Source organism: Sciurus carolinensis, chromosome 4 (genome assembly GCF_902686445.1).
Source record: "Sciurus carolinensis chromosome 4, mSciCar1.2, whole genome shotgun sequence".
NCBI classification, from domain to species: Eukaryota; Metazoa; Chordata; class Mammalia; order Rodentia; family Sciuridae; genus Sciurus; species Sciurus carolinensis.
The window spans coordinates 110,392,545-110,420,376 of record NC_062216.1 but is presented as its reverse complement, the minus strand read 5'-3'; the positions used below and the strand labels follow the sequence as shown (position 1 = coordinate 110,420,376).

Genomic DNA, 27,832 nt, shown 5'->3' with positions numbered 1-27,832 from the left:
TTTAACTTTTCAAAGCGCTTTGACTGTTTTTCGTTTCATTCTCTAACTGCTCTAACCCCGGGTGTGTGAGGAGGGGAGCAAACTGTAATTCCGTTTTACAAACCGGAAAGCTGAACTCAAAGGAGGTAAGTGACTAGTCAAAGACACACCAGCCAAGTTGGCACTGAAGGCAAATCTTAGATTCCAGGTCTCCTGGTTCATAGCCCGGGACTTATTCCACTGATGGTACCTCAATAATTACCTCAAGTGGGAACTTCAACCTAATGTTGTCTGACCTTTAACCTAACCTGCTTCCAGATTTAAGTTCTAGTTTATCTTGAATTTCGACCCTGCCCTCTCTCCAAAGAATCTTTTGTGTTGGGACTTCTGTTTGGGAAATTAGTTGCCTTTGGTCCCCTCCCTCTTTCCTTGCCCATTGATTCAAACCATTCCTGGTGCGACGATCAGCCTGTCCCATTCAGGAGGACCAGTGTCTCCCTACTCAAAATTCTTTGCTCCTCCTCTGATTGTGTGGCCATATGCCTAGCTCAACTCTAGACACTTAGTGGGAATACCTAAATAATTTTAACAAAAAGAACAACACTTTAGTTTGGGAGGCTGAGGCAGGAGGATTGCAATTTCAAAGCCAACCTCAGCAATGGCAAGGCTCTAAGCAACTCAGTGAGACCCTACCTCTAAAAATACTAAATAGAGCTGGGGATGTGGCTCATTGGTTGAGTGCCCCTGAATTCAATCTCCAGTACCCCCCCTCCAAAAAAAAGAACAACACTGAAGAGGACATGGTTGATACCCAGTTTATTAGACCAGAGGCATGCGTCACCCAGCCCCGCCTGCTGTTCCCCTATCCAGTGCACACTTCTTGGCCTTACTCCTACTTCCCTCTGGGGAGGTCAGATCTCTAAGGAACTCTTAGTTCCTAAGAGTTCCCAAAGGTCTTACAGCCTCACTCCAGCTCCAGGCCAATGCACAGGTGACCTGCCCACAGGTCTTGTTCTGGGATTGGAGACCAAGAGACAGCTGGGCAGAGAAGGCCTGGAAAGGGTTGGTGCTCTGGCCTAGGATGGGTGCCTGGTGGAGGGGGTGGGGGCAAGCCCTCTACCTCACTTGTCTCTCATTAAGGTAGGGAGGGACAGAAGAGCAGAGCTTTCAACTCCTCTTCTAGGCCTGCCTTTTTCCTCCCACTACCAAACCCTGCCTCATCAGAAAATATAGGTGATTGGCTTGGCATAAGGTGAGGAAGTGGGGCTGGGCCACTGCCGAGACCTCAGCTTCTACCTGTGGGCATCCACTGCCCCAGCTGTGGGAATCACCAATCCCCACCTCCCTCTGTGGCTGACACTTGGCTTAATATCCAGCACAGCTCTCCATTCCCTGGGTAGAGGCTACCTCTGTAGCAACCTCTTCCTTGGGGAGGCCACAGTCAGTCAAGCAAAGGGCACTGGGATAGGTGGAGCAGGGAAAGGGAATGTTAAGGCTACAGGGAGGGCAGAGGGTGCCCAGGTTTGGGGGGAGAGGGTGAGGCCAGATCGAGGCAGAGCTTGTGATTCACAGCTTCCTTTATGTCGCCACCGAGACAGTGCGAAGGTTACAATGCGCGTGTCGTCTCCTTGTGCTTCTCAGAGGGATGTGTGTACACAGTACAGACACCAGGGGAGAGAGTCCAATTCTTTATACAGGCGAAGGCATTCAAAGACCAGGGAGTGGGGAGAACACAGAAGGGGGAACTTTGAGTGGGAGGATGGATCTCAGAGACAAGAGGGAATGGGGTGAAGACAGACAGGGTTAGAGGAAAGTATATACAGAGATATAGCAATATAGAGTCTGTATCATATAGAAATAGAAAATGCAGATGAGGTTGTTGAAAGAAGCAAATGAAGTTAGGGAAGAGGACTTGGGAGAGTTCCATAAGAAAATTTATGGATGTGGCCCTCTGCAAGGGCCTCTGGGAGAGGGGCCAGTGAGGTCAGGCACCAGTGCCCCTCTCCCTGAGCTGGAAGCTAACCAGCCAGGTCTTCTGTGGGATGTAGAGGGTGCTACCTCTTGGGATTTCTCTCCAGCAGCTTTGGGGTGGGGTTGAACTTGTAAGTATCAGGATGTGGCCTACAGCACCAGGGCCACATCTTGTCCCCATATCCACTTACTAGAGATTCCACATGGTGTGAGGGTGTGAGGCTGGGGTTCTAGTTCCTGCCTGGAGACTTGGGTTTGTGGGGAGTAACTGGGCTGAGAGGGTCTCTTAAGGCTGGGGAAGCCCTCCCACTAGCCCTCCCCCTTAAGGTACATTCTCTGGTTTGGGGCCAAATCCCAGACCCCAAGGATCCCCTCCACCCCTCACTGGGAGGGGGCTTTGGTGACTGGTGGCAGCAGAATGTAGGCAGACACTCAGATGACAGACAGCCAGACAGACAGAATTTAGGCTGGGAGCTAAGGGAGGCAGCATGGAGCAGAGAGGGGCAGCCTGAGATCCCTTGCCCCCTCTCATTTTTAGATTAGTTTAATTTTGTTAAAATAAAAAGAATGGGATAGAGGCAGGGAGAGGACTCTACAGTCCACACTCCTTCCTCACCAGAGACGAGAGGACAGGACTGCCCCAGAAGTGTGGGTGAGTCTCCAAGACAGATGCTGGGGCAGCTAGAGATCCCTTGCTCTCCTAGCCCTCCCCACCTAGGCGTTTGGTACAGTGGCCTGCGCTCAGCAGGTAAAGTCCTCAAACGTGCCTCGGGCCGGATGGTGAGGTAGGATGTTGGCAGCGTATGTCATCCCAGCAGGGTGGCCCCGGAGGCTCTCGCACGGGTTCTAGGGAAAGGGGCAAAACAGGGACTGGTTACGGGAAGGGCCACAGGTCTCTATGAAGTACTGTGAGGCAAAGGAGGGACGGCGAGCAGGGAGGGGGTGGTCCTTGGGCGGTGGGGGAAGGGGAGGCCTGGAGGGCGCCCCCTTGCTCGCTCCTCACGTGTCTTTTGACGTCGTCCAGGCTGAGCGCCACGCCCTTGTCGGCACTGCTCCTTTTGGCCTCCTTCTGGCACTTCCCGCGTCGGCAGAGCTTGTGCTTTATAACCTAGGAGGGGTGGGGTGGGGTGGGCGGGCTGGAACCCCGCCTCTCGCCTGTCCCGCCCTGCCCCGCTCCCTTACCTCGTAGGCGTAGTCGAAGAGCTCCAGCACCGTGAGGATGCTGGCCCCGATGAACAACCCCATCTGGCCACCGATGTCACCTGCGGAGTGGGGGGAGGGGCGGGGGGAGGGCGGAGGGGCGGGGTCAGGGAGTCAGTACATGGTGGAAACGGTAGGACTCGGTGGGAGTTGGGCAGGTCAGCCATATTCTCAAAGGGAGTGGGTAGCCTTCACACAGAAGAATTGCAAAGCCAGATTCTGGCAGGACTTTTATTTTCTTCTCCATGCTTTTCTGTATTTTCCTACTTTTCTAATATGAACAGGTGTTATTCAGGAAAAAGAATTGTTTACAAAACACACCAACACTCTTAGTATCTGGATCAATTTCAAAGGTATGTGAAATAGTCTCCACCTCCACCTCCTACCCCTCCCTCATATCCAGGGCCTGTCTTTTCCACTTTGCCCTAAGAGAAGACTCAACTCCCTTCCCCCACTATATACCAAGACAACAGGGTTGGTGGCGGGGGGAAGCCGCTGAGAATGGGACAGAGCGAGCACCCTGCTTTGGATGGTAGGGAGCCACCCCATGCCTATGGCATGGGAACGGGACAGATACCAGCAGCTCACCCAGGAGCCCTGCAATCTCATAGGCCTTCTTCTGCTCAATGGTCTCATAGTTGAGGACTTCAAAGAAAATGTCCAACACGAGGATGTTCTCCCTGCATAGGGGTTGGGGGAGGAGACCTAGGTTCAAGTCATATCTCTGCCCCTTATTAGCAAGGTGACCTTATAAGTTAGCTTCTCCAAACCTGTTTCCATATCAATAAAATGAGATGCTGATGGAGATACCTGCCTTTTAAAAATTATTGTGAGTATTAAATTAAATGACATATAAGAAAAGATGCTCTATACACTGGCAAGTGTGAGGTGATCTTAGTTACAGAAATGAGGATGAAGACAGAGGATAAAATGAGGAGGGAGGAAAAAGAGGTGCTTCCATTGCTTATTCTGGCTTGATCTTCCCTCCATCTCCACTTCACTCTCACTCTCAACTCTGATTACCTCTTGGATCTTCCCCAGGTCATCTCAGCTCCTTCTTGCCTGCTGGTCCCCCATCAAGCTCATTTTTACCCTCCACAGTCCCTGCCTACGAGCCTTTCCCTGCACAGTAGAACCCTTACCCTATGTACTGTTCAGACTTGTTGAACTTCTTGGCCAGATACTTGGCTGAGGCTTTGCTGGGGATCTTAACCATGGACAGCTCCTTGCCATAGCGGGTCAGGTTGCAGGGCATTTCACATACGCAGTACTCTTGGTCCTTCTCCACGAGGAAGTCTGTACCAAGCCAGGTGAGAGATGTTGATTGAGTGGTGGTTCCCAACACGAACATCCTGGCCCTGCCCAAAGGAACCCTGCTTCCAGTTCCTGATATGCTCTTCACCTTGGCCTTGTGACTGCTCTGTGCTGATTCTCACCCAGCCTCCCCATGAGTATTTCTTAATCCTATATGTCATTCCCTGGGGGCCCTTTAGGGTCAACCAACTGAAATGCTGATGAAAGCATGTAAAGGCCCCTCCCCATTCATTTTTCATAGGAGTTTCTGAAGATGCTATTCTTAGCCTTAAAGTCAGATACATGTGAGGGTGCAGCATAATGCAGGAGTTACTGGGAGCTTCTGGAGTTTGGTCTGATACCCCTGTGCATGTGGCTAGTAGCACCTGCTACCCTTCCCATGGCTACCCCAGGGTAGGGGCACTCACCAAGGGCAGGATCTGCACACTCCTTATACTGCTCTGGAGTGCAGTACGGGGCATCCCCTACAGAAGAGAGAAGATAGTGTGCAGGATGGAGATTAAAGGAGACATGAGATGGCAGTGGTATATAAGGTGGAAGATGGAAGAATAGGATGAGATAGTAGGATTAGCTAGCCCCCAGTGTGCCCTGGAAGTGACCCTTGCCGATAGTCCATATCCTTCCTAGACCCTTCCACCCATTCTTTTTGGCAAAGGTTGGAACTGTGGTTGAAGAGATAAGAGTCAGAGGATAAAGAATGCAATGGGCTGAAATTGGGCTGGAAAGATTGATATGGATGGGGAGCAGGTGAGGGGCAAGTCCCCAGGATTGTGCTTGGAGACTTGGGGCCTGACCTGGCATGTGTACCATGCGACAGTTGCAGTTTTCCACCAGGTAACGTGTCTCACAGTCAATGCGGCAGGCAGTGATGCTGTAGGAGTCGAAGAAATCCGAGTCCATGGTAACAGCTTTGCAGGTGCCCCAGGGCGGGGGCAGGTAGATGAGCTGCTGGGAGAGCCGAGGAGCTGGGGGAATGTGGTGACTTCTCCCTGAGTCACCTTGGACTTCTTTGACAAGATGCAGAACTCAGGAGTTCTGCCCCTCTCCCTCTGCAGTCTCTGAAGTTTTGCAGTTTGTAGAATATACCCATTCATTAGATCATTCATGTTTCTAACTAGCCCAATTACCATTCAGGCCCTGCCTCACCTGTTCCTCCCATTATCGATCACCCACCACTCCATCTTGACCCCTTGACACCCCACCCCAGGACCAGCCTTCAATGGCCCTCTCACCCGCTGCTCCTGGCAGGCCACAAAGGTCTGGAAGCCTGGGGCCACACCAAAGCCCAGCTGGTCGATGAAAGGAGGTTCATCCTGACTGTGTATCTGTACTTTGATGCCCGCTTCAAAGGACGTCTCGTCTATGGGAATGAGGGGTATGTGGGTTGGGAGGGCTTCTGAATTCCTATCTCCTTCAGAGCTGAGGACATCCTACCTCTCCTGGGAATAAGCACAGTGTCCACTTGATAGGTAGGCTCTCTATGGGGTCCTAACCCCCACTAGCTGCCTTCTGGGTTTACCAGCTCCATGCTGCTGCAATGACCCCTGCCTCCTATGTGCTTTTCTTACCTGGTCTGTACTGTGCATCTTGGTATCTCACATTCTTTCCCTCAAAGTGTCACTGTTTCAGACACTCTCCATTTCTCCTCCTCCCTTGTTTCCCTTCTCCCCATCTCTCTTTGCCCCACAGCCCCCTGAGACCAGACAGGCAGGCAGCCCAAGAAGAGAGGGAGTTATTTATAGAGTGAGTGGCGGCCGCTGATGGAAGAGGATGGCTGGTTACCTTGGAGAGTAACTGAGCCAGGAAGGGGGAGCCAGGGAAATGTGAGTGTGGGATGTCAGGTAAAGTCAGAGATACAGATGGTGAAATCCTGGGAGGAGGGGAAGAAGCCTGAGCCCTGAGCCCTAGTGGAGGCTAGGGCCAGGGAGCATTGGGAGGGGGCCCCTGAGGGGTACAACATACCAGTCTCCCCCCATACAGGTAGGTACTCGTCCTGCTGGATGTCCAGCATGATCTCCAGCCCATTCCCTGTCCCACCCTTCATGGTCTTCAGCCGGGGCCGCCCATCTCGACCGGAGTTGAACGTGTAGCACTTTCCATACCGTGTGAAGACCTGGTAGGGGGCAGAATAGAGAGCCTGAGTCCTGTCAGTACCTACTACCAACCAAGTGGTGTCCCCAAACAAGTCCCAACCCAGCAGGAATTCCAACACCCTTCAGGAACAGTTCCTCCTATGCAGCCCATTCTTCATTTGTCACCTTCTCCCACCTATTCTCCACCCTTCTTTGCCCTGCTATATGCAGTGGGAAGCTAACCTTGTGGGATCTGTGGTCTGAGCCCCTTTGCCACCTGAATGGGCTTTGGGTTAGGTTTGGTCAATGAGAACCACAAGTAAGGGATTAGAAGGCAAGAGGAGAGAGAGACTGGAGTACTGATCTTTCCTCACCCTTCACCTTTCTGTAATGATTCCAGTGTCTTAGACCTTCCATGACTACATATCCTGCCAGGAAGGCCCCCTTGATGGAACTGTTTCTTTTTTGTGGTCCTTTAGCCTAGCAGTGATAACAATTTCCCACTATTGCTAGCTGCCTCAGCCCTCTTACTGGTTTTCTTAATCCTGTGCACAACTTCATAAACAGTCACTTTTTTGTTAAAGTCTTTTCAATTGAAATATCAAGTGGCAATTTTTTTTTTCTGGTTAGGATTCTGCCATGTGCACCTCCATCACCAGGATCCTCTCACTGCCAGATCCTTGAGGCCTTCTGAGATAGATCTTCTCTTCTCCTGGATTTCACCCCAGGCATTAGAAATCCTGTCTTCCCCAAGACCTGCCCTCAAACCCAAGACCCCCAAACCAAAGTTTTTTGGTTTCCTCCAGTCAACCCCCTATATTCATCATTGTCCTATTTATTATCATTAGAACCTGACAGCCCCAGTTGCCATGCTAAGGACCATGCTCACCTAGGCACCCAATACCTCCTCTCCCAGCACTCAGGACTAAGCACCAAGACATAGCATATTGGCAATGCTTGTGCAGAGCTATGAGGGTCCCAGAAGAAATCTCAGCCCTGGGAGCTCCTGACTCCTCACCCCATTACAGCCCTTATCATACCTCTGATTACAGGGATGTGGAAAGTAGAGTGGCCCTTTTCCCATGGCCTCCATGAGTGTTCCCCATAAACTGAATGGGTGTGCTTTTACTACTGCTGGATGGTGACAAAGTCCACAAAGTGAGTCACAAAGAAAGTCAGAGAAGGGAGAGACAAGTGTCAGGCCAGACTCCAGCAGCAGGTCCAGTGGAGGTCACTAAGAAACAGTCCTTGCTCCTTCCTCGTACAGCCTCTGCCACCTCTTCCAGAAGAGAAAACATGTTGCTCTCCCCCATTTTGTGGGTGAGGTCTAATGATAAAACACGGAGAGAATTCTGAGGGCTCCTCATTCTGCAACTCTGCCACAAGCTCTTGTGACATGAAGCCATAAGCTCTTGACACATACCTACACCTACCCTCCATCAAGGCATAGGAGGGAGTCCAGGTGGTTGAGGTTCCTTGGGAGCCCCAACCTTGCCCTGGCTCAGAGGGCGGGGCTGCTGAGCAATGGATTGCTGCTGCCACCTGGTGGTTTTGGATAAAAAAGTGTCTGCTCTACCCTTGGGCCCCCAGGAGAGAGGTTGACCCTTTTCTTGTCTCAGTCCTGTATCACCTGGCCTTTCTGAGATCCAGTGGCCAAAACTCCCAGATCCCTATGTGAGTTCAGTCATTACATGGTCTGAGATGGCACCCACCTGCACCTCCAACTAGGGAGGATGTGGGGGGATTGAGGGATGAGGGTATGGAGAGGAAAGACCAGGCATCTGTAAACTGGAGGAGCCAGAGAAGAGTCAAGTCAGAAAGAACTGGAAGATGGCTGGAGAATCAGAGTGCAGAAGTGGCAGTGTGGCAGGTGGTCTAGGGAAGGCCCTAGACCTCAGAGTGGGAGGGCCAAGGGGCAAGCTAACTCTCAGTGAGGGCTTCCTCTGGGAAGAAGGTCTCTGCCACTTAGAACTGGGAAAAGGGGATTTAATTTAGAGGTAACCTGTTATTCTCCCCTCCGTCTCTCTTTCTCTTTATTTCTCTCTCTCTCTCTCTCTCTCTCTCTCTCTCTCTCTCTCTCTCTCTCATACACACACACAGACACACACACACACACAAACACACAGTGGGTGGAGGATGGGCTTCCATAGGAGAGAGCACAGGAGACCAAATGAGGATGCAATTAAGGAGGAAGATGCAGACAAGTGGTTCAGGGGGTAGAGATGGGGGCTGTCTCCACCCCTCCACCACCTCCCTACCACCCCTTTTTGCTTCTTCAGAGGTCAGGTGTCTCCTGCCCCAGCATAAGTCCAGGGGTGATAGTCAAAATAGTTAACAACCAGCTAGGCATAGGTACCCACCAACAGATCAAATGTGGACCTCACAGATAGAGCAAGGTCCTGGGCACTCCTGGACCATGAGGGGGCTGGGGAAGGGCAGGTGAGGCTGGAAAATATTCAGGAAAATATCAGAGACCTTAGGGCACCAGCTAATTACTGGCTAGAACAGATACATTTCAAGATTCTACAGGAAGGGCAGTACTGGTATGGACCTGGGAATATCTATTCAGCTCCAGACCCTGGGCTTCCAAATGAGCTCTGGCCCAGGTGGGGACACTGAGTGGTTACCAGCCCCAGCCCCAGGAGGTGACAGTCAAGTAGAACCACAGCAGACAATCTCAGGGTGCTATGCTAGCCATGGACCCCCACTCACCACAGAGAAGTTGTGAGGGCCACAGGGTCCCCCGCGATAGGAGCAATAGAGCAGCATGTCCTCCAGTCGGTGGCAGGAGCGATTGTAGAAACGGTGAAGATTAAAGGGCTCCCCAGAAAAAGCCTCTGGCCCAGGTGGAGCAAGGGGCACCCCAGGATCATCACTTTCATCCAGCCCCAGCATGGGGGCCAGGTAGAGCAAGTCAGGATAGCTGAGCTGGGACAGCCGCACAGCATTGGTGTTGCAGAAGGTGACCGCTGGGAAGGCCAGCTCCGTGGTGGCCACTTCGTCTAGCAGGGTCACATGAGGGTAGCTGAGGTAATAAGCAACACGGTCCCCTACCTGGCACAGGAAGGCACCTAGTGCCAAGACAAAGGCCACTGCCCACAGAGCCTGTCTTGGCCCTGGACCCCCTTCCACAAAGACATGGCTGGCACCATGGAGGGTGCATCTGTTGGCAAAGGCCACCAAATCCACAGGCGAAGCCCCCTTGATGGCCTCCTTCTTCGAAGCATCCTTTTCCTTCTCTTCTTCCTCTTCTGATTCTGAGCTGTTCTGCTGTTGCTGGTGGTGATGGTGAGGACCCCAGACATCTCCCAAAGACCCTGGGACTTCCTCTCCAGAGGAGAATGACACAGAGCAGAAGATCTGGATTGGCATCTTCTCCAAGGGCTTCCTGACACCAGGGGGTTGGCAGGAGGAAAGAGGGAGGTGCCACAGGGAAAAAGATGTGACCCCAGGCAGGGTCCGGCAGGGCCAGCCACTTAGCTCTTCAGCTAGTTCTCCACTGCCTGGCTAGCTGTCCTTCCTCACTGGGGCCTCTGTGGCAGTGTAGCTAAGCTGGGTGGGGCATGGAAAGGAAGACCAGCTTGCCCTGCCAGGGAGGGCTAATGAATAATTGATGGCAGTGGGAAAGGAAGGCTGATGAAGAGGGGAGCTGGAGCCCCTTTCCTGTCACTGACACGAGCAGAACCCAGAGGGTTTAAGACAGTGTAGAAACCCTGGAAAAACCTAGGGCTGGGGCTCTTCATATCCCCTCCCCAGGTGAGGTGGGACCCTTTGTTCCCACTGCAGGATGATCTCAGCTGGTAACAGTCCCCACCCTCCCCCAGGGCACACGTGCATGCTCTCTCACCCTCCAATCTGTTCCTCAGCATGTCCCCCAGTTTCCCAATTCCAATTCTGGCTCTCTCCCTTATTCTCCCAAGTCTAGTTATTCCTCTGGGATATCCAAGCCTCTCATGCTCTGTAGGCACTCTCTCAGACTTCTACTTCCTCTCTAATTCCCTTTGACCCATAATTCCCCCTGCATATCATTGATCCCCTATTCTCTCAATCTACACTTAAACCCCAGTTCCCCCTAATCATTCCTTTGATCTTCAGTTACCTTCCAATCACTGTCCTGATCCCAATTTACTTTAGCTTATTCCCCAAGCCTCCAATTTCCCTATAATCATTCCCTTAACCCCAAGTTCTCTCCAGCTCATCCTGGACCCCCTTTATCCCCTAACCTCCAGCTTTACTTCAGGCCAGCACCCCTCCTCCATGCTGAGTTGCATTTAGGTCCTTTTCCTTCTCCTATCCGCTGTTGTGGATTGTGAGGCAACCCAGGTTCCATTAGCAGAAGTCTCTCACTGACCACAGACTCATTTGTGGCCATTTCCCGGCACTGGAGGAGGGGACCCTATCTCTTGCAGCTGAAAAGCTTGCTGGCAGATCATCACTATACTCCCCACCCCAAAACAGTTCAGAAGAGGGATTCGAGGAATTCTCCAGTGCATGGAAGAAATTAAGATCAATGCAGAGACAAAAGGTCTTGGGTCAGGTAGGGTGTTTTTGGAACCAATCTTGGGCTACCCACAAAACCCTCAGCCTTGCAGATTCCTAGTCCCTCAGTCTGAGGTGTCCTCTGCCCCCAATCCTCTGACCCCTCTGTGTGCTCTGATTACCCAGGGCCACTGATTGAGGAACTTGAGCCACCAGCCAAGTCTCCAGGGCCAAGAAGGTGACCTGAGGGAGGGGGAGGGAGGGAGGGAGGGAATGAGACACAGCAGATTAACCCTTCCCCTGTGGGGCCAGAGGAGGAACAACGGGAGCTAGACAAGTCTACCCAGGCCTTCCCATTCCTTAAACATCCAGTAGCCCCTTGCCTTTTTGCCAGAGAACCCAGGGAGTAAGTTGGGGATGGGAGGAAGGGTGCCAGGCTATAGCAGAACTGACAGTCAAAGCTTTAGCTTTGTTGCCAGGGACACAGAGGCCCCAAAGAGGAGACTTGAGGTCTGGCCCCTCTCCAGTCTTAGTCTTCGACTGGATTCAAACTCTTTTGCCTAAACAACAGCCTCCTAATTGACCTCCCTGCCTGTCAACAGTTTCTCCCTTTCTCCCTGCTTTTAGTCCATGCTATGTGACTCTGACTATTCTCTTGCTTAAAGACCTTCTCTCACTCCCCAGTGCCTCTTGGTAAAATTCACTTCCCCAAATGAACTTACAAAGCTGACAGTAAAGCTCCAGCCTTACTTTTTACCACTGTCCCTCCACCACAGCCCATCATTCAGCCATCATGACCTTCCCCAGGCCACACTAGGCTTATCTGCAGTTCCATGTCTTCCCTTGACTCTATATGGAGAGTTTCTACTCATTTTCCTTTCCTTTCCTGTCCAGACAAGGTCTTGATATGTTGCCCACGTGGGCCCTGAACTGAACTCAAGCCGTTCTCCTGCCTCAGCTTCCCAATAGCTGGGATTACAGGCACAAAGCACTGCACCTGGCTTCCTACTTATATTTCAAGACCTGCTTATATGTTACTTCCTCCAAGAAGTCTTCCCTGATTCCACAGGGGTTCATACCTGGCCAGGGAATAAACAGATGGGTCTAGTTCTGCTCAGGGCCCTTTTGGCATGCATAGTGATCAGGAGCTCCTTGAGGGCAGAGCCTATGAGAGTAAAAGATCAAGACCCAGAGACCATGCAGAGGAACCGGAAATGAGAAAGGCCAAGGACACCAGGGTAACCAGAGATAAGTCACTGCAGAGAGGATGAGAGACACCCACACACACACCTTCAGCTCTTGCCCCCAGGCTTCTCCTGTATGGATTCATGGGCTGCTTTTCTGTGTCCTGCTCTGTGGGCATTTTCTTCCTGCCTGCCAGACCTCAGGTCTCAGAGGGCAGAGTCCTCCTGCCTTGCATCTTCTCAGAAAGTGTTTCAGAGGTAACTTCCTGTCTTGGATTTTTGGGGGCCAGGCCAAGGCTGAGACTTGGACTGGGGAGGTTGCCCCTGCCCATGTGTTTCTTGCCCACTAGAGGGCATTGTCCCCCTCCTTGAGATGTCCTGGAAGTGGATATAGATTGGATTTCCAGAGGGAGGAAACTAAGGCAGGAGAGCTTCCTGCTTGGGGCCCCACCAGAAAGAAGGTCAGACAGACACAGTGCAGCCTCAGAGGACTGTGAGTTTGGTATGGCTGTATACCTTTTCCCAGCACCAACACCAAGACCTGCCACGCACTCCTGCACATCACTACAAAAATGCACACTTGCACACCCAGCTGCTTCCTCCTCCATACCCCGTATTCTTGCTCCTCTAAGGTTCTCTCTCGCCTTCACCTCATCCAAGTAGACAAACCCAAAGTTTTACAGAAGGAAAAGTGAGTAAAGTGTCAGGGGCATACCCAAACCCTAGGCAACACAGAGGGCCCCAGAAGAGGTGCTCAATTGTGCCCGTGTGTGGGTGCGCACACACACACACAAACACAGAACTACACTCAATTCTGAACTCTCTATCCAAGTTTCTGCCCTTTCTCTATATCACTCCCCACCAGTATTCTTCAGCTGTGTGTGACAACTGAGTGGTTTCTGATTTATTATATTTCTTTCTGAATTTCTTTCTCTCTCTCTCTCTTTCTCTCTCTTTGGTACCAGGGTTTAGACCAACAAGCCATAAAGCCATATCCCCAGTCCTTTTAATTTTTATTATTATTATTATATATATATATTTAGTTGTTAATGAACTTTTATTTATTTATATATGGTGCTGAGAATCAAACATTCATACATTCTAGGCAAGGCTCTACCACTGAGTCACAACACCACCCCCACTAGCCCTTTTTATTTTGAGACAGGGTCTCACTAAGTTGCTTAGGGTCACACTAAATTGCTGAGGCTGGCTTTGAACTTGTGATCCTCCTGCCTCAGCCTCCTGAGCCACTGGAATTACAGGTGTATGCCACCATACCCAGCTTCTTCTATGCAGTGTTTCAGGGTTTTTAACTGACATCTCATGGGATCCTTACACACCCTGCCAAAGAAATTGGTTGAGTAACTTCATAACCATTGGACAAATAAGGAAGCTGAGCCACAGCAACCAGTTCAAGTCTCATGACAGCAAGTAATGGGCTTGAAACTAGAATTAGGTCATCTCTCTCTAAATCCCTTCCTTCTTCCTTTGCTCATTGACATAATGGTTCCAGATCCTGCCCACATGGAGCTCACTGTCTGATGAAAGAGAGAGAGATCAGTTTAAAAAGTCACAAATACAAATATTTAATTGCAAACTATGACAAGTGCAGTGAATTTCTATAGTTCGATGAGGCAAAGAATATAGGGACCTGACCCAGACTGGGGAATCAAGGAAAGCTTCTCTGAGAGTGATATTTGAATTGCAAGCTAAAGAATAAAAAATAATAATTATTTACCAGTGGGGGGGGTGTTCCAAAGGGAGAATGGAATGTGTGCAAAGACCTCCAAGGAAAGAGAGCTGAGAGGAGGTAGGTATATCTGGAGAGGTGGGTCGAAGCAGGCAGCACTCAGATTATTCAGGGCCTTTAAGGTAAGGATTCTGGTCCAACAACAATGGAGGGCCTCCTTATGGAAGGCTATCAAACAATCAAAGCTGTGTTTTGAAAAGACAGTTCTGGCTGCTGAGTAGAAGAGCCAGAGGGGCTGCTGGAAGATTTATTAGGAAACTATTGCAGTGGTCCAGGTGTGACTTGGGTTTGAGGGGTGGTATGGAGCAGGGTGGCAGAGGGGAGATATTTAGGAGGCAAAACTGGAGGATCTTGTCAAGACTTGGCAGGTCCTTTCAAGGCAGGCAAAGGAGACTGAGAGTCAGAATTTGCATACCTGATTAAATAGTGAGGTGTCTTACTAGACTGATCGTGGACACAGGTAAAGGACCTGTTTGAGAGATAAGAGGACAAGTTTAGTTTTGTACATGCTGGTTTTGAGGAACCTTGAAGACATCCAAGTAGAGATGTTAAGTGGAAAATTGGCCATTGGGGCTGGTGCTAGGAGAGAACTAGACTGAGACATATATTTGGCAGTTGTCAGTGTGTAAATGATAATTGGAATCGTGAGTGAAGATGAGACTTCCCAAGAATAGAATTAAAAAGTGTTTAAAAAATAGAAAAAATGACTGAGTTGGCAATATCTACTAAAGCTAAACAGAATCATAGCTTATGACTTAACCAGTTCCATAGCCAAGAGACATGAGTGTATATGTCAACCAAAAAACACAAACAGTGTGTTCATAATAGCTTCATTAATAAGAGCCCCAAGCTGCTAACAACCCAAATGTCTAACAGTAGTAGAATGGATAAATAAATTGTGGTATATACATATAATGAGATATTACACAGCATTTAAAAAGAACTAACATGACTAAATCTCACAGGCATAATGATGAGCAAAAACAGACACACAAAAGAGTAGATATTGAGATATTGGATGGAGGACATATATACTCTAGGAAGCTCAAGAAGAAGTGAAACATCTATCCTGATAGAATAGTGGCTAACTCTTGTGGGTTGGTATTGACTAGGAAAGGGCCTGAAGGAACTTTCTGGCATGCTGGGAATGTTTTATATCAATGTAGGGGTTGGGGAGATAGCTCAGTTGGTAGAGTGCTTGCCTTACAAGCACAAGGCCCTGGGTTTGATCCCCAGCACCCCCCAAAAAATGTAAATACACACCAACATAATATGTAGCTGTTACATTGTAAGATATACTAGTGTAAAATTCTTCAAGCTGTACTTTTACATTGATTTATTATTATTATTATTATTATCATCATCATCATCATCATTGTCATCATCATTATCAGCAGCAGCAGCAGCAGCAGCAGCATCATTTTGATACTGGGGATCTAACCCAGGGGCATTTTACCACCTTTTAATTTTTTTTTAATTTTGAGACAGGATTTCACTAAGTTTCTGAGGGCTTTGCTAAGTTGCTGAGGATGACCTTAAATTTGTGATCCTCCTGCCTCAGCCTCCTAAGTTGCTGGGAATACAGGCATGAGCCACTATACTTGGCACCCTTATGATTTGAAAGAAGAACAAAACTTGGGGCTGAGTCTTAAGTAGAGACAACACTTAATGGTCAAGGAGAAGATACTATATTGTCAAAGAGACAGGAATGACTAAACATAACCAAGAGGAAAACCAAGAGTTGGTTGTCAGGAGAGTAGTTCAAAAAGAAGGCGGGGTCAACTATTTCAAATACTATTAAAGATCACGGATAAAACAAGGTTTCTGGATTTGGCAACATGGAGGTCAATAATGGCCTTAGCTAGAACCATTTAGGAAGAGTGATGGGTGAAAAGGCAGCCTGGAACAAATCAGAAAGTGAGTCAGAGATGAGGAAATGGAACTGTGACTATACACATCACTTTTTAGAACTTTGTGAGGGGAAAGAGAGAGAGAGAGAGAGAGAGAGAGAGAGAGAGAGAGAGAGAGAGAGAGAGAGAGAGAGCGCAGTTGAGAGCCATATGTGTTTTGGTTTTTATCCTAGCCCAAAGCCTAATACATAGTAAGTGCTCAATAAATGGTAGCTGTTGTTGAAGCTTTTGTTTGTTTCTTTGTTTGAGATGGAGTCTTGCTGCATTCCCAAGCTGGTCTCAAACTCCTAGGCTCAGGTGATTCTCCTGCCTCAGTCTTCCAAATAGCTGAGACTACAGATGTGCTGGTACACTTGGCTCAGGCATCTATTTTTAAGTGGGAGCATCTTAATCATGTTTCATTGTTGATGGGATGGTTTCACTTGAGAAGGAGAATCTGTCTATAGGGGATGGAGAGGCAGAATCAATAGGATAAAGTTCCTAAAAAGGCAGAGGGGATCAGATGAAAAGAGTAAGTTGATTTTATCTTAGATAAGATGGATGTTCCCTTCTAGGCACTGGTACCCAAAGAAGGAAGAAGATCTTGTCTGAGGCTTCTATTTTCTCAGCAAAGTAGGAAACAAGGTCATATGCTGAGTGTGAGAGAGAAGCTAGAAGAGGGCTGTTTGAGAAGAGGGAGAAGTTTGCAGTAACCACTGGGGAGGGCAAGCTGACCAGCACAATACACTGAGGTTGCCAGGCAGCACTGCAGGCCCATTTAAGGATGTTGATCATGGTCACAATGTGATACTTGCTGCCCTGGTGTACAGCTTCCTCCAGTAGAGCCTGGCTGCCCTGGTGCCATCCTGGGGAAAGGCAGTGGTTGGGACTTGGCCACATAGTGCAATGAAAAGTCAAAGGACTCTAAAGACTTGGCACACCCAACCCAGGGGCTGGGATTCCTAGGGTCTTTTCCTCCACACTTTTCTTTCCCTCACTGCCTCACCACAGCATGGGCAGCTGGAGACCCCAGAGCAGCCTCATCCACCATATGCATTCCCATTCCTGAATCCACATAGAGAGAACTCAGATTTGGAAGATCAGAAGTAACAGGGCCTCACTCTGTTATATACTGACTGCATGATCTTAGACAAGTCACATAACATGCCTCTGAGCCTCAGTTTCCTCATCTTTCCAGTGAAGATATTAAACATCTTCCTACCTTCCAGAATGATGAATGAGCAAAAGTAAAGGGAATCTGTAAATGTGAAAGCTTCACTGAAAGAGATGATTAATTTTGCTGGTATGTGCTCTGCATGTAAGAGGTTTGTTTGCACAAAAGCTCTCTCCCATAGCTCCAGTCACCAAGCTGCATGTACCCCATGCACAGCCATATACATTCACTTCACATGCTAGTCTACATCTGTATTCTTCCCCAGACATGCACATGAGGTCCACATGTGTGCTTGTTCCCTTGGGGCACACATTCAATGAGTATGATTTGAGAAGGTTGAGTTGGCTGCTGTCCATGGTCAAGGTCACTGCAGCAGTGTTCCGTAGTGGGATGTTCCTAGCCTGGCACATTGATGTGACACACCAACTAAAGTATAAAACACTAAGTAACAAAATCCTACCCCCAGGTCCCAGGATTGTCAGCCACATTGAGGATGTGCAGATGAGAGCAGTGGGAATGGGTGTTCTTTCTGAAAACTCATAGGATCTCCAGATCACACCTTGCCCTTCTTTTCCCTCTGGAGTGGCTATGGAGAACCTGGGGCAGCAGCAGAGTCTTTGTTCTTACAGTTTCTTTTCTTTCTGTGGTACTGGGGATTGAACCTGAGGTACTCTATCACTGACTTACATCACCAACCCTTTTTGATTTATTTATTTTGAGATAGGGTCTCACTAAGTTGCTAAGGGTCTTGCTAAGTTGCTGAGGCTGGCCTCAAACTTGAGATCCTCCTGCCTCAACCTCCTGAGTTGCTGGGATTACAGGCATATGCCACTGTATCTGGCTTGTTCTTACAGTTTTCTAAGGGAACACAGCAGTTTCATGCTCACTTTTTATCCCATGAGGAAGACGTCTGATACATGTGTCCAGGTCCTTCATAATACATACTGCTAGTGTGGGCTTGGCCAGGGGGTTCCTAGGGGTTCCCTCTCCTGGAGGTTGAAGGAGAAGCTGCCCCTGGACAAAGAACACTTTAACAACCCCCTTAGGGGGGTTGTTCCTCCTGATAGGAATTTGGGTCTAGAAGTTAAGAAATGAAATCAGCTGGAACTCTACACAAAGTAGAACCCAGGATTCCTAATGCTCAACCCCATTTTCCAGCCCAACTAGGCTTCATTTCTTGTTCTTTCTGTCTCCCTCCCAGTCTCCTGGAATGCTTATCCAAGGGTCCTGACTGGGATAGTCCTCTATCATAGGATAGAAGCTTCTGGAGCTGTTACCTAGGACAAAAGAGGGAAAATTTATGCCTGAAGGGCCTGTTCAAAGGCAGGAAAATGATCCTGCCTTGCTGGAGAGAATTGGCTGGTTCATTGTTTGGGGAGGGTACAGTGGGGCAGGCGCTGGCAGTTTTATTTATTTATTTTTTATGGTACTAGGGATTGAACCAAGGGGTACATTACCACTGAGCTACATTCCCAGCCCTTTTAATTTTTTATTTTTATTTTATTTTTTTATGAACACAATACCTTTATTTTGTTTATTTATTTATTTTGTGTGGTGCTGGGCATAGAACTCAGTACCTCATATGTGCTAGGCAAGTGCTCTACCACGGAGCTACAACCCCAGCCCCTATTTTACTTTTTATTTTGAGATAGGGTCTCACTAAGTGGCTCAGGCTGTCCTTGAACTTGCAAATCCTCCCGCCTCAGCCTCCCAAGTCACTGACACTACAGGCATGTGCCATCACACCCAACTTCTAGCATATTCTTTAACATTGGGATTATCTGAGTAGCTGAGAGTGACTGGGGAGATTGGGTGGATTCCACCTGAATGTTTCCAAGTCCCTGAGGGTAGAGGTGGGGCCTGCCTGCCACCACCACACCCCAGCACAGAATCTGGCACTCAGAAGTAGCTGTGTCCATTACAGGAATGAATCATGTGCAGCTTGACACTCCCACAATGCCAGCTCCTCACGGAATCTTCACTCTCTCTCACATTGCCCCCAGAATTGCAATTGCTTTCGACAAAGTTGATGCACAGTCAGAAGCAAACTCCACCCACAGCAGAATGTTCCTGACTTCTCTGCAGGCCTCCCCTCTGCCTCTTGGACACACTGGGGTACAGTGCTCACATCTACAAAGTGAGTTGTTCTCTGGCTAGGCATCCAGGAATCACTTCCCTCCCCAGCCCTCCACTTCCGTCTCTGCCTCCAGAGACACTTACTTACATCAATTCCCTATTACTTTAGCCAACAGCCAGGAGATCAATTAGCTTAGAGTAGCCTCTTAGCTGATAGAAATCTGGGAGAACTGGCTGGGATGAGAGAGGGGGAGGGGGAAGAGGGGAGAGAGAAGAAGAAACTAAGTTATCTGAGGGGTGTTTGTGTAAATCTGTGTAGGAGAAAGAGAGAGACCCCAACCCAGGGTCCCTGGATTCCTGCAACTGGCTCGGCTCAGCTCCTCACCAACCTCTTCTATTCAGTTCAGGCGCTTCCCAGAGAGGAGAGAGAGATGGGAAGGATAGGGCAGGAGGAACTTAGCATCTGCAAACTCCTTGGGCAGAGCACCTCTCCTCCACTTGAGCCTCTGCTAGCTGCACGTTCCCCCTCCCAAATCACCCCCTTGAAAACCACCACACCCCTGGGTGGGGTAGTCAGGACCCTCCTCTCTGCACTGCAGTCTAGACAGCAGCCTTTCCCCTCCACAGCTCCTACTCGCTCTGCCTAGCCAGAGGGAACAGACCCAGATAATAAGGTTGGGCCTTCCTAAGAGAATCCTGGTCTGAGCTTCTATGGGGTGGGGATGGGAGTGAGGGATGTGGATGAAGGGCAGAGTTCTGGGTCCTGAAAACCCTGGCTCTGATTATTTTATGATGACCTTTCTGTTCCCCTATGAGATCCCAGGATCACCCACCCACATAGCCTCTCATGTCAGTACCTCCCTTCCTTAGGTGCTTCAGGAGATTCCTGCCCCTACCCCCCTATGTCCACCCGCTTCACTCCACCTTTCCTCTGGGAGATTCCACTCCTCACTCCAGGGTCCTGGGGGACTCCTCTGTCCTCCCCAATTCCTGTCCCCCAGTTTTACCCCCTTCTTAAAAGATTACAGCTCTTACAATACCCCCATCCTGAGAATTTCCACTGATTACCCTCCTAGTCCTCTTTCAAGGTCCGGACAGCATTCCTGCTCCCCACCTCCGCCCCGCTCCGGCAAAGTCTCTGGGTCTCAGCTGGAGGGAGGGGGCTGGCATAGGGCAGACTGGGCAACCATCTGCCAGCCCCCTCCCCTTGGTGCTGCTCAGCATTCCAGTCACATCGCTGCTCCCACTGCCAGGGACAGATAAGGTGCAGCTGGAGGCTGGCACCAGCTGCAACTGTGCTCACTCCCCAGCCCCCGTCCATACACCAACAGACAGCTGCGCCCCTGGCCCCCCTCCATGGGACCCCTGCCCTTCGTTGGCCTGACTAGCCTCAAGGTGGGAAAGGAGCCACAGACCCTGTTACCCTGGCAACCAGCACCCCACTGGGAAGGTCAGGAGGTGGCCCAGAAAGAGGGGTCCTTGTAATTGGTCTTCTGGTTCTTTTGTTAGATCAGGAGGGAGCTACTGAGGTCCGCCCAACTGGATTGCTTGGGGATACTTCCCCTACTTCCCTTCTACCCCTTCAGTCTCAAAGGATTTCCAACCCAATTTCTCCCAGGTTCCCCGCTCTTAGCTATACCCAGGGGATGCACAGTCTGTGACCACCATTCCCCAAGATTGAGCTGGATTTCAAGGTACTTCTGGGGGAGTGCCTGTTACTGTAGATTCTCATCAAAGGAGTTGGGGTCTCTGGGGACCAGAAAAGATCTCCTCCATTATCTCCAAACCCTTTTCCAGGCACAAGTTCTTACTGTTTGAGTGAGGGTTGTCCTTGGAAACACCACAGAAGAGTCTGCATGTGTCCATGCATACTGTATTTTGCAAACACTTTGAGCAAAGGCTTGGACCCTCAGTTAAGACCCTCTGATATTAAGGCTGCAGAAGATGCCAGAACAACTCTGACCCTATAATCAGATGTTTTCTGTCAGTGCCACATTTATCCAGGAGCTAGATTCACATCGCAATATCTGGGTCTGGCAGAGAATGGCATGAATTAGGAAACATGCTAATTATGAGACCAAGGAGAGGAGAGAGGGTAGAGCACCAAGCAAAGAATGTGTGAGTCCCTTAGGACTGGGGACCCAGAGAAGAAGGCCTGTAAGGCCCTTCCCAGCCAAAGAGATGTCAGATAGGTACTCACAACCAGACTCCTGTCTGTGGAGAAATATCCATACAGGCAGAAGTGGTAGAGTTCTTGACAGAAAAGGGCTGGAATTGAGGGCAACCAGAGAAGGTAGAAGAATAGGCTGAAGGTTTTGAGTCCAGCCAGATTCAGGGTCAGGTCTTTGATACATGGGCCGAAAAACAAAAAACCTGGTCTTCCCTAACAACCCAGAATCAACAAGTGTTACTGTTGGACCTGCAGAGTGCTACCCTGCAGAGTTCTTCCCCCAGGAGAAGGAAGAATTCAGATTGCTCCAGGACTCTATGAACCAATCATACTCCATCTGTCTGCTTGGAATTTCCCCCCTCAGACAACATGGACCAATCACAGTTCAGTATCTCCAAACGTCTTAGCATCACTACTTGGAATCTTTCTGGACATGACAGACAAATGGATACTTAACTGAGTAGTATTTTCTCTGGATTAACAGTATCCCAACTATATACCTTAGCACCTTTCCAAGTTGAGTCAAGCACTTCGCTTCTATATCCAACACTACAAACCATCTAACTGACAGCTGACAGGTTCTCTTTTTCCTGGTGGTCCCTTCTGCTTGTATATTAGATGTGTTAGAGAAGGGTAGGGTTCTGGATTTTACTTCCACCTTTACCTACAGTTGTAGTTTTCTTTCTTTTTTTTTTTTTTTCTTTTTTGGGGTGCTGGGGATCGAACCCAGGGCCTTGTGCTTACAAGGCAAGCACTCTACCTACTGAGCTATCTCCCCAGCCCCAGTTCTAGTTTTCTTGTAATAAAGTTTGTAAGCTTAGGAACCCTGTGGTCTCAAGTTCTGGGGAATCTAGGACTCTCCTGTTATGAAGAAGGAAAACAAAGAAGGAAGTGGCTCTTGCACCTGGTCTAAGTTCTTCTTCAGCTTGATTTAGCAAGGAGTGTGGTCATGTAACCCTTGTGCAACAGGACTGACAAAAGCCCATGAAACTGGTTAGCAGAACAGGGCTTAAAGAGATTGGGAAGTGCCAGGTGCAGTGCACACATGTAATCCCAGCATCCCCAGGGTTGAGGCAGGAGGTTGCAAGTTCAAAGCCAACCTCAGAAATTTAATCGGGCCCTGAGCAACTTAGCGAGACACTGTCTCAAAAGAAAACATAAAAAAGGCTGGGGATGTGGCTCAGTAGTTGAGCGCCCCTGGGTTTAATTCCCACTACCAAACAAACAAAGAGAATGGGAAGCCTGTGTAACCTCAGCAGGAAACACTACCCATGACCATGGCTCTAACCTTTTTACATAAAAAAATGCAGCCCATGCTCCCCTAATGCTAGAAGGAAGCAAGGAAGTTGGGGAGGAAATAGGTTGGGAGAAAGGAGAATATCTGAGAATGGAGAATTGGGAGCAGGTATGAGAGTAGGGGATCCTGGGGAGACTGAGTTTTGAAAGAGCAATGCCAGAATTGGAAGTGGACACAGGAACTCCAGGGTCAGCAATACTAATGAAAAGAGCACACTGCAGTGGTACTTAATGAGACATGAGTTCTAATCCTGAATCTGTCATTAATTAGCTAGTGAGCTTGGGCAACTTATTCTACCTCTTTGAATCTCAGACTGTGTATTTGTAAAATAGAGATAATATGGTTATTTATCAAAGGGATTGGGAAAGCCTAGCAAGCATTCTGAAGAGTTACAAGCATTGTCCTTCCATTTGAGATTATAGTTATGCGTAAATAGCTCCAAGTCCTTTGGCCTATTTCCAGCTTCTGTGTGTGTCTTCTTATTTGTTTTTTGGTACTGGGGGTTGAACCCAGGGGTGCTATACCCCTGAGCTACATCCCCAGTCCTTTTTATTTTTTATTTTGAGATAGGGTCTCACTGAGTTGCCCAGGCTAGCCTTGAACCTGCAACCTTCCTGCCTCAGGTTCCTGAGTTTCTAGGACTATGGATGAGTACCACTGTGCCCAGATCTTGGTTTTTGAGGTGGGGGTTTCATTATGCTTTTCAGGCTGGCCTCCAACCCCTGGACTCAAGAGATCTTGCTTTAGCCACCCAAGTAGCTGGGATTTCAGGCATGCAACCCCACATCTGGCTTCTCTGTGGGATCTTAACACTGAAGAATGTGTGTGACTTGCTCTGGATAACCTAGCACATCAGATGCTAGTTCTTTAGCACCTGAAGTGCTGACGTGAGGCCACCACAGCTGTGCAAGTATTTGTGGGGCATATCCATTTTCAGAAGCAAAGGGAGCCTCCAGTTTATGTCTATGCATCCTGATCACCTCTGACCCTGGCTCTGTGGCTCTTGCTGGCAAGGGGGATACCTAACTGGACAGCATTTGTGTGTGAAAGCGTGCATGTGTGTGTGCACATATGTATATGGGGTGGGGTACTGGAGATTGAACCCAGTGGTACTTTATCACTGAGCTACCTCCCCAGTCCCTTGCTAAGTTGCCGAAGTCCTGCCTCTCTAAGTTGCTGAAGCTGACCTTAAACTTGCAATCCTCCTGCCTCAGCTTCCCTAATCACTGGGATTACAGGTATGTGCCACCATACCTGGCCCTGTCTGGCTATTTGAAGGGAAGCTTCTCTTACTTACCATGCTTCACAATTCTCAAACTTTAATGTGTACATGAGTACATCACTTTGGGATCTTATTAAAAATGTAGATTCTAATTCAGTAGGTCTGGGAAGTGGGTGGCAAGGTCCTATGTTTCTTTCAAGTTCCTGGGTGATGGTCATCAGACCTCACTTTGAGTAACAAGGTTGTAGCTTACCCATCACTACTCCCACCTGTGGTCCAGAAGGTAAAATTAGTGTGATCCAGGCCATGCCTGGCCATGTGTGCATGTGTGGTGTGTGTGTGAGTGTGTGGTATTCACTGTAGGTTCTCTTTCCTGCTTTAATGGATGAAAGGTTGTGTCTCAGGCCCTCACACAGTGTAAATGTACTCTAGAAGCAAATCCCAGGATACACACTTCTCTCCCAGAGCAGCAAGCACTGAGAGATCTGGCCTGCTCCCTGCCTCCTCCTCCACTGAAGACAAGGCTGACACATACCCCACAGCAGAGAACTCACCACCTTGAAGTCTTCAGCACTGCAGACCTCCCCCCGGAAGTGGCAGGAGAGCAGCATGTCTCTAATGTCGTGTCCTGCTCGGTCATAGAACTCACGCATGTTGAAGGGCTTGGGCTTGAAGCTGCGGAAGTTGGCCTTGTCCTGCAATATCTCCAGTTGCTTTTCATCAGCCATCTGTGTGTCTGGTATCTCATACCTGGAGCCCGGGGGGTAAGTGGCACATGGATCAACACAACCACGAGTGCCCATACCTTTCTTTTGGGGGATAGCATCCACCCCTGGGAATTAGCCCTGGGCACAGATAGGCAAGGAAGGAGAGCTGGGGATGTCTACAGGACCTGCCACATGTAGTTTGAGAAAACAGAAGTATCTACGTATTTCAGTACAAGGGTGAGAGGAAGCATGGAAAAAGTAGCAGCTTTGGCTTTTATAATATAGTCTCTACCCTTTAAAGGTGGTCTGCCCTAAATGAGGAGATCAGAACGTAGTGGCAGGAGGGAGGGCAAAGGTCACTCTAGAAAGTGCCTATGTCTTACAACTCAGGCTGGGTAAGGGTAGCACTCTTTTGGACTATACTGGAATCAGATATTAGGTGCCTTAATTAGGCGCTCAGCAGTACCCCAATTCCTCTGCTGTGAATGGCAGGTTTGAGGGGTGGGTAGAGGGCTGGGTTGGCTGGCTCTGTGGTAGGTTAGGAAGGCAAGCACACTGACTTGAGAGATGAGTCTGCCACTGCCCTGAGATAAGAATACATAAGGGGTTGGGTGTGGTGGCGCACACCTGAAATCCAAGAGATTCAGGAGGCTGAGACAGGAGGATCTCAAGTTTGAGGCCAGCCACACCAACTTAGCAATACCCTGTCTCAAAATAAAAATAAAAAAGACTGGGGGTGTAGCTCAGTGGTAAAGCACCCCTGGGTTCAATCCCCAGTACCATAAAAAAAGTACACATGGGGCCCTTCCACCGTCCATCCAGAATCCCCATCTTCGTGAGCAGGGCTGAGGGGAGGGTGGGATCCACCCACCTGTTGTTGAGCAGTGCCAGCAGCTCCCCAGCATGGTACAGGTCATTTTTGGAGACTTGGCTAAAGCGGAACTCATTGAGGTTGCACAGCGTGACGGCAGGGAAGGTTAGCTGGGAGGCAGCCACCTCGTCGAGCTTGGTGACGTGGTGGTAGTGGAAGTAGTACTGCACACGCTCGGTGCACACACACAGCAGCACAGCCAGTGAGCCCAGGAAGCACAGGGCCCACAGTGCCCGCTTCAGGGACAGTCGCTCGTAGGAGAAGATATGGGCCAGACCGTGCAGCGTGGAGCTGCTGGCGAAGGCCTGGATGCTCACCGGCTGGACACCACCCACCTCCTCCTCCTCAGCTTTCAGTTCCATCCTTGCCTAGGGGATCCTGGCAGGAGGATGGGGGAAAGACAGAGTCTGCTATTGTCTAGAGATAACAGTATATATGGTGCCCTCCCAACTGTGTCCATCCAGAATCCCCATTTCCAGAGGTCAGTGCTTCTGGGGCAGAAGACTTCCCTAGTGTTCAAGGCCAGAAGTGTCTGGCCAAGGGAACTGTCCCAGGACAGGGCGCCTCCAAATAGAGGTTCAGGGGGTCAGCTGAGGCCAAGAGAGGGCTCTCCCAGGGAATCTTTCTAGGCCAGAGACCCCAGATAGTCACTAAAGGGCGAGAGGGAAGTCCTGATGCTCCCACAGGCAGGCACAGGAGTTCCCTCCAGATGTGGGGTCACTCTGGGACAGGAATGTCTACCCTATCCTGGAGATAAAACTCCCCCAGATGGGCTAAACCCAGGAGCTCCTCTCCTAATCAAGGGTATCCCCAGGACTGGGCTCTCCCCCCAGGAGCTAACCCTGGGCCAGAAAATCCTCGGGGAGGTGGGTATACCGGGGAGGGGCCCAGCCTGAGTACTCACCTGGGGTGTCTCCAGTTCTTATGTAGGCGCAGGCGTGTGTGTGTGTGTGTGTGTGTGTGTGTGTGTGTGTGTGTGTTTGGGGTGAGGGGTGGGGGGTGGGGGTGGCGGGTTGCCCGAGGTGGATGTATGGAGGGGGGGCGCGGTTCCCTATGACAGCGAGTTGTCTCCGCCCCGAACGCACCCCCCTCCAGTCCGGCTTCCCGTCGCAGTCAGATCCCCTGCTCGGCCCCCGCCCCCTCCCTAGCCTCCGACCCGCCCCAGCAGCTAGGGAAAGGTAGAGACGAGAGTCCCCGCTTCTGGGCGCTGGGGAGCCCCGCGGCCAATAGTGGGGAAATCGGAAACCCACCTGAGGGGTCTTCGGGAAGCCGGGAGCCGGCGGCAGGTCCTGGGGCGCGAGGCCGTATGTGGGCTCAGCGCCGAGTCGTGGAGGGGCTCATGGCCCGGAGCCGGAGCGGGCGGCCGCCGCGGCACGCCGCGCAGAACCCTGCAGGGAGCCGCCCGCCCGGCCCGGCTCGGCTCAGATCTGTCCGCCTGCCTGCCCGCCTGCGCGCGCTCGCTGGCTAGCTCGCTTCGGCTCGGTCCGCACGGGCTCGGCGAGGTGCGCGGTGCCGGGTGCTCTCAGCCCCGGGATCTGCAGGGATCCATCGTCCGGCCCGGAGGCGGCGGGAGTGGTGGAGGAGGGGTGAGGGTGCGCGTGCGCGCCTACGAGTGTCTGCGAGGGTGTCTCTGGGCCGGTGTGCGCGCGGGGCCCCTGGCCCGCGGAGCGGAACCGAGGGCTCCCGGCGCTAGCTTGTCCCCTCCTCCCTGTCGCTCTCGGCAAGGCTGCCTCCCTCTGGTCCCGGAGCCGTCTCCTTGCCTGTGAGGTCCTTTGGCCTGTGTGTGTGACTATGTGGTGTGTGTGTGTGTGTGTGTGCGCGCGCGCGCGCGTGTGCGCGCAGGAAGGAGTGTGTCTGCCCCCAGCGTCCCCCTCCCCGCGTTGTCTCCTTCGGATCGATGCTCCTGCCTCTTGCTGCTGCTTCCTCTGGTGGCACACGCACACGTGTACACACGCACACATCTCCGAGTCACACTTGACTGATTCAAGCACTTGCCCGTGTGGACACATTCAGACCACAGTCACACCATTCCACTGACAGCCATACACATACACATCACAGACATCCACACATCCCAGAGGCCTGGTCCACAGGGCAAGCACTCAGTGGTTTGCACATATTCATTCACCTCTTCTTATCCCTGCTCCTCACCTACATGTAACACATACATACATGCACGTATGTGAACGAGCACACAGACTTGGCCACCCAAAATTTATCCTTATAGTGCTGGCTTCTCTGTGGGCAGGGGGTATGTGTGCAGCTCCTCACTACCAAATCTCTAAAGGAGGAGTAGATGGAAGGAAGAAGAAATAGCTAGAGCTCGAGGGAATTTGGACAGAAGTAAGAAAAGGGGGAAAGGGAATAAGAGGGGTACAGGAAGGGGAACGTTGCAAAGGGGAGTTGTGCTTAGAAATGGAGCAGAAGTCTGGGTATTAACCCAGACCTGGGAGTTGTTCCTGTAGCTCTTACCTCTC

General features: G+C 50.3%; 1 protein-coding gene and 1 non-coding gene across 5 annotated transcripts; one reads left to right on the top strand and one right to left on the bottom strand.

Moving 5' to 3' along the window:
* Positions 1–787: 787 nt before the first annotated feature.
* Positions 788–27,147, bottom strand: Asic1 (acid sensing ion channel subunit 1). Of its 4 annotated transcripts, XR_007108526.1 has the most exons (14): positions 26,606–27,147; positions 25,356–25,733; positions 24,332–24,527; positions 9,249–9,920; positions 6,427–6,577; positions 5,697–5,824; positions 5,259–5,409; positions 4,872–4,928; positions 4,293–4,446; positions 3,739–3,830; positions 3,133–3,212; positions 2,954–3,058; positions 2,567–2,796; positions 788–1,666 (listed from the first exon to the last, which is right to left on the bottom strand). XR_007108526.1 is itself a non-coding variant. In XM_047551828.1 (13 exons), exons 2-13 carry the CDS (start codon positions 25,715–25,717, stop codon positions 2,692–2,694), a joined length of 2,253 nt encoding a protein of 750 aa, XP_047407784.1. In that variant the 5' UTR covers positions 25,718–25,733; positions 26,606–27,147; the 3' UTR covers positions 788–2,691. The 4 variants fall into 4 exon arrangements, 3 of the variants coding, with proteins under 3 accessions (XP_047407784.1, XP_047407783.1, XP_047407785.1); XM_047551828.1 differs by having other exon boundaries at positions 788–2,796; XM_047551827.1 differs by having other exon boundaries at positions 788–3,058.
* Trnav-uac (transfer RNA valine (anticodon UAC)) lies at positions 15,121–15,194 on the top strand. Its single transcript has one exon. It is a non-coding gene; the product is annotated as a tRNA-Val (tRNA).
* Positions 27,148–27,832: the final 685 nt, after the last annotated feature.

What these genes read in the sequence shown, in the direction of transcription:
- Asic1 (XM_047551827.1), bottom strand. Translation starts at nt 25,717, where the DNA reads ATGGAACTGAAAGCTGAGGAGGAGGAGGTGGGTGGTGTCCAGCCGGTG. An exon ending in ACCTGTATGGGGGGAGACTG is followed by an intron (nt 5,825 to 6,426) that starts GTATGTTGTACC and finishes TCATTCCCATAG; the next exon opens with ACGAGACGTCCTTTGAAGCG. An exon ending in AAGTCTGAACAGTACATAGG is followed by an intron (nt 3,831 to 4,292) that starts GTAAGGGTTCTA and finishes ACCCCTATGCAG; the next exon opens with GGAGAACATCCTCGTGTTGG.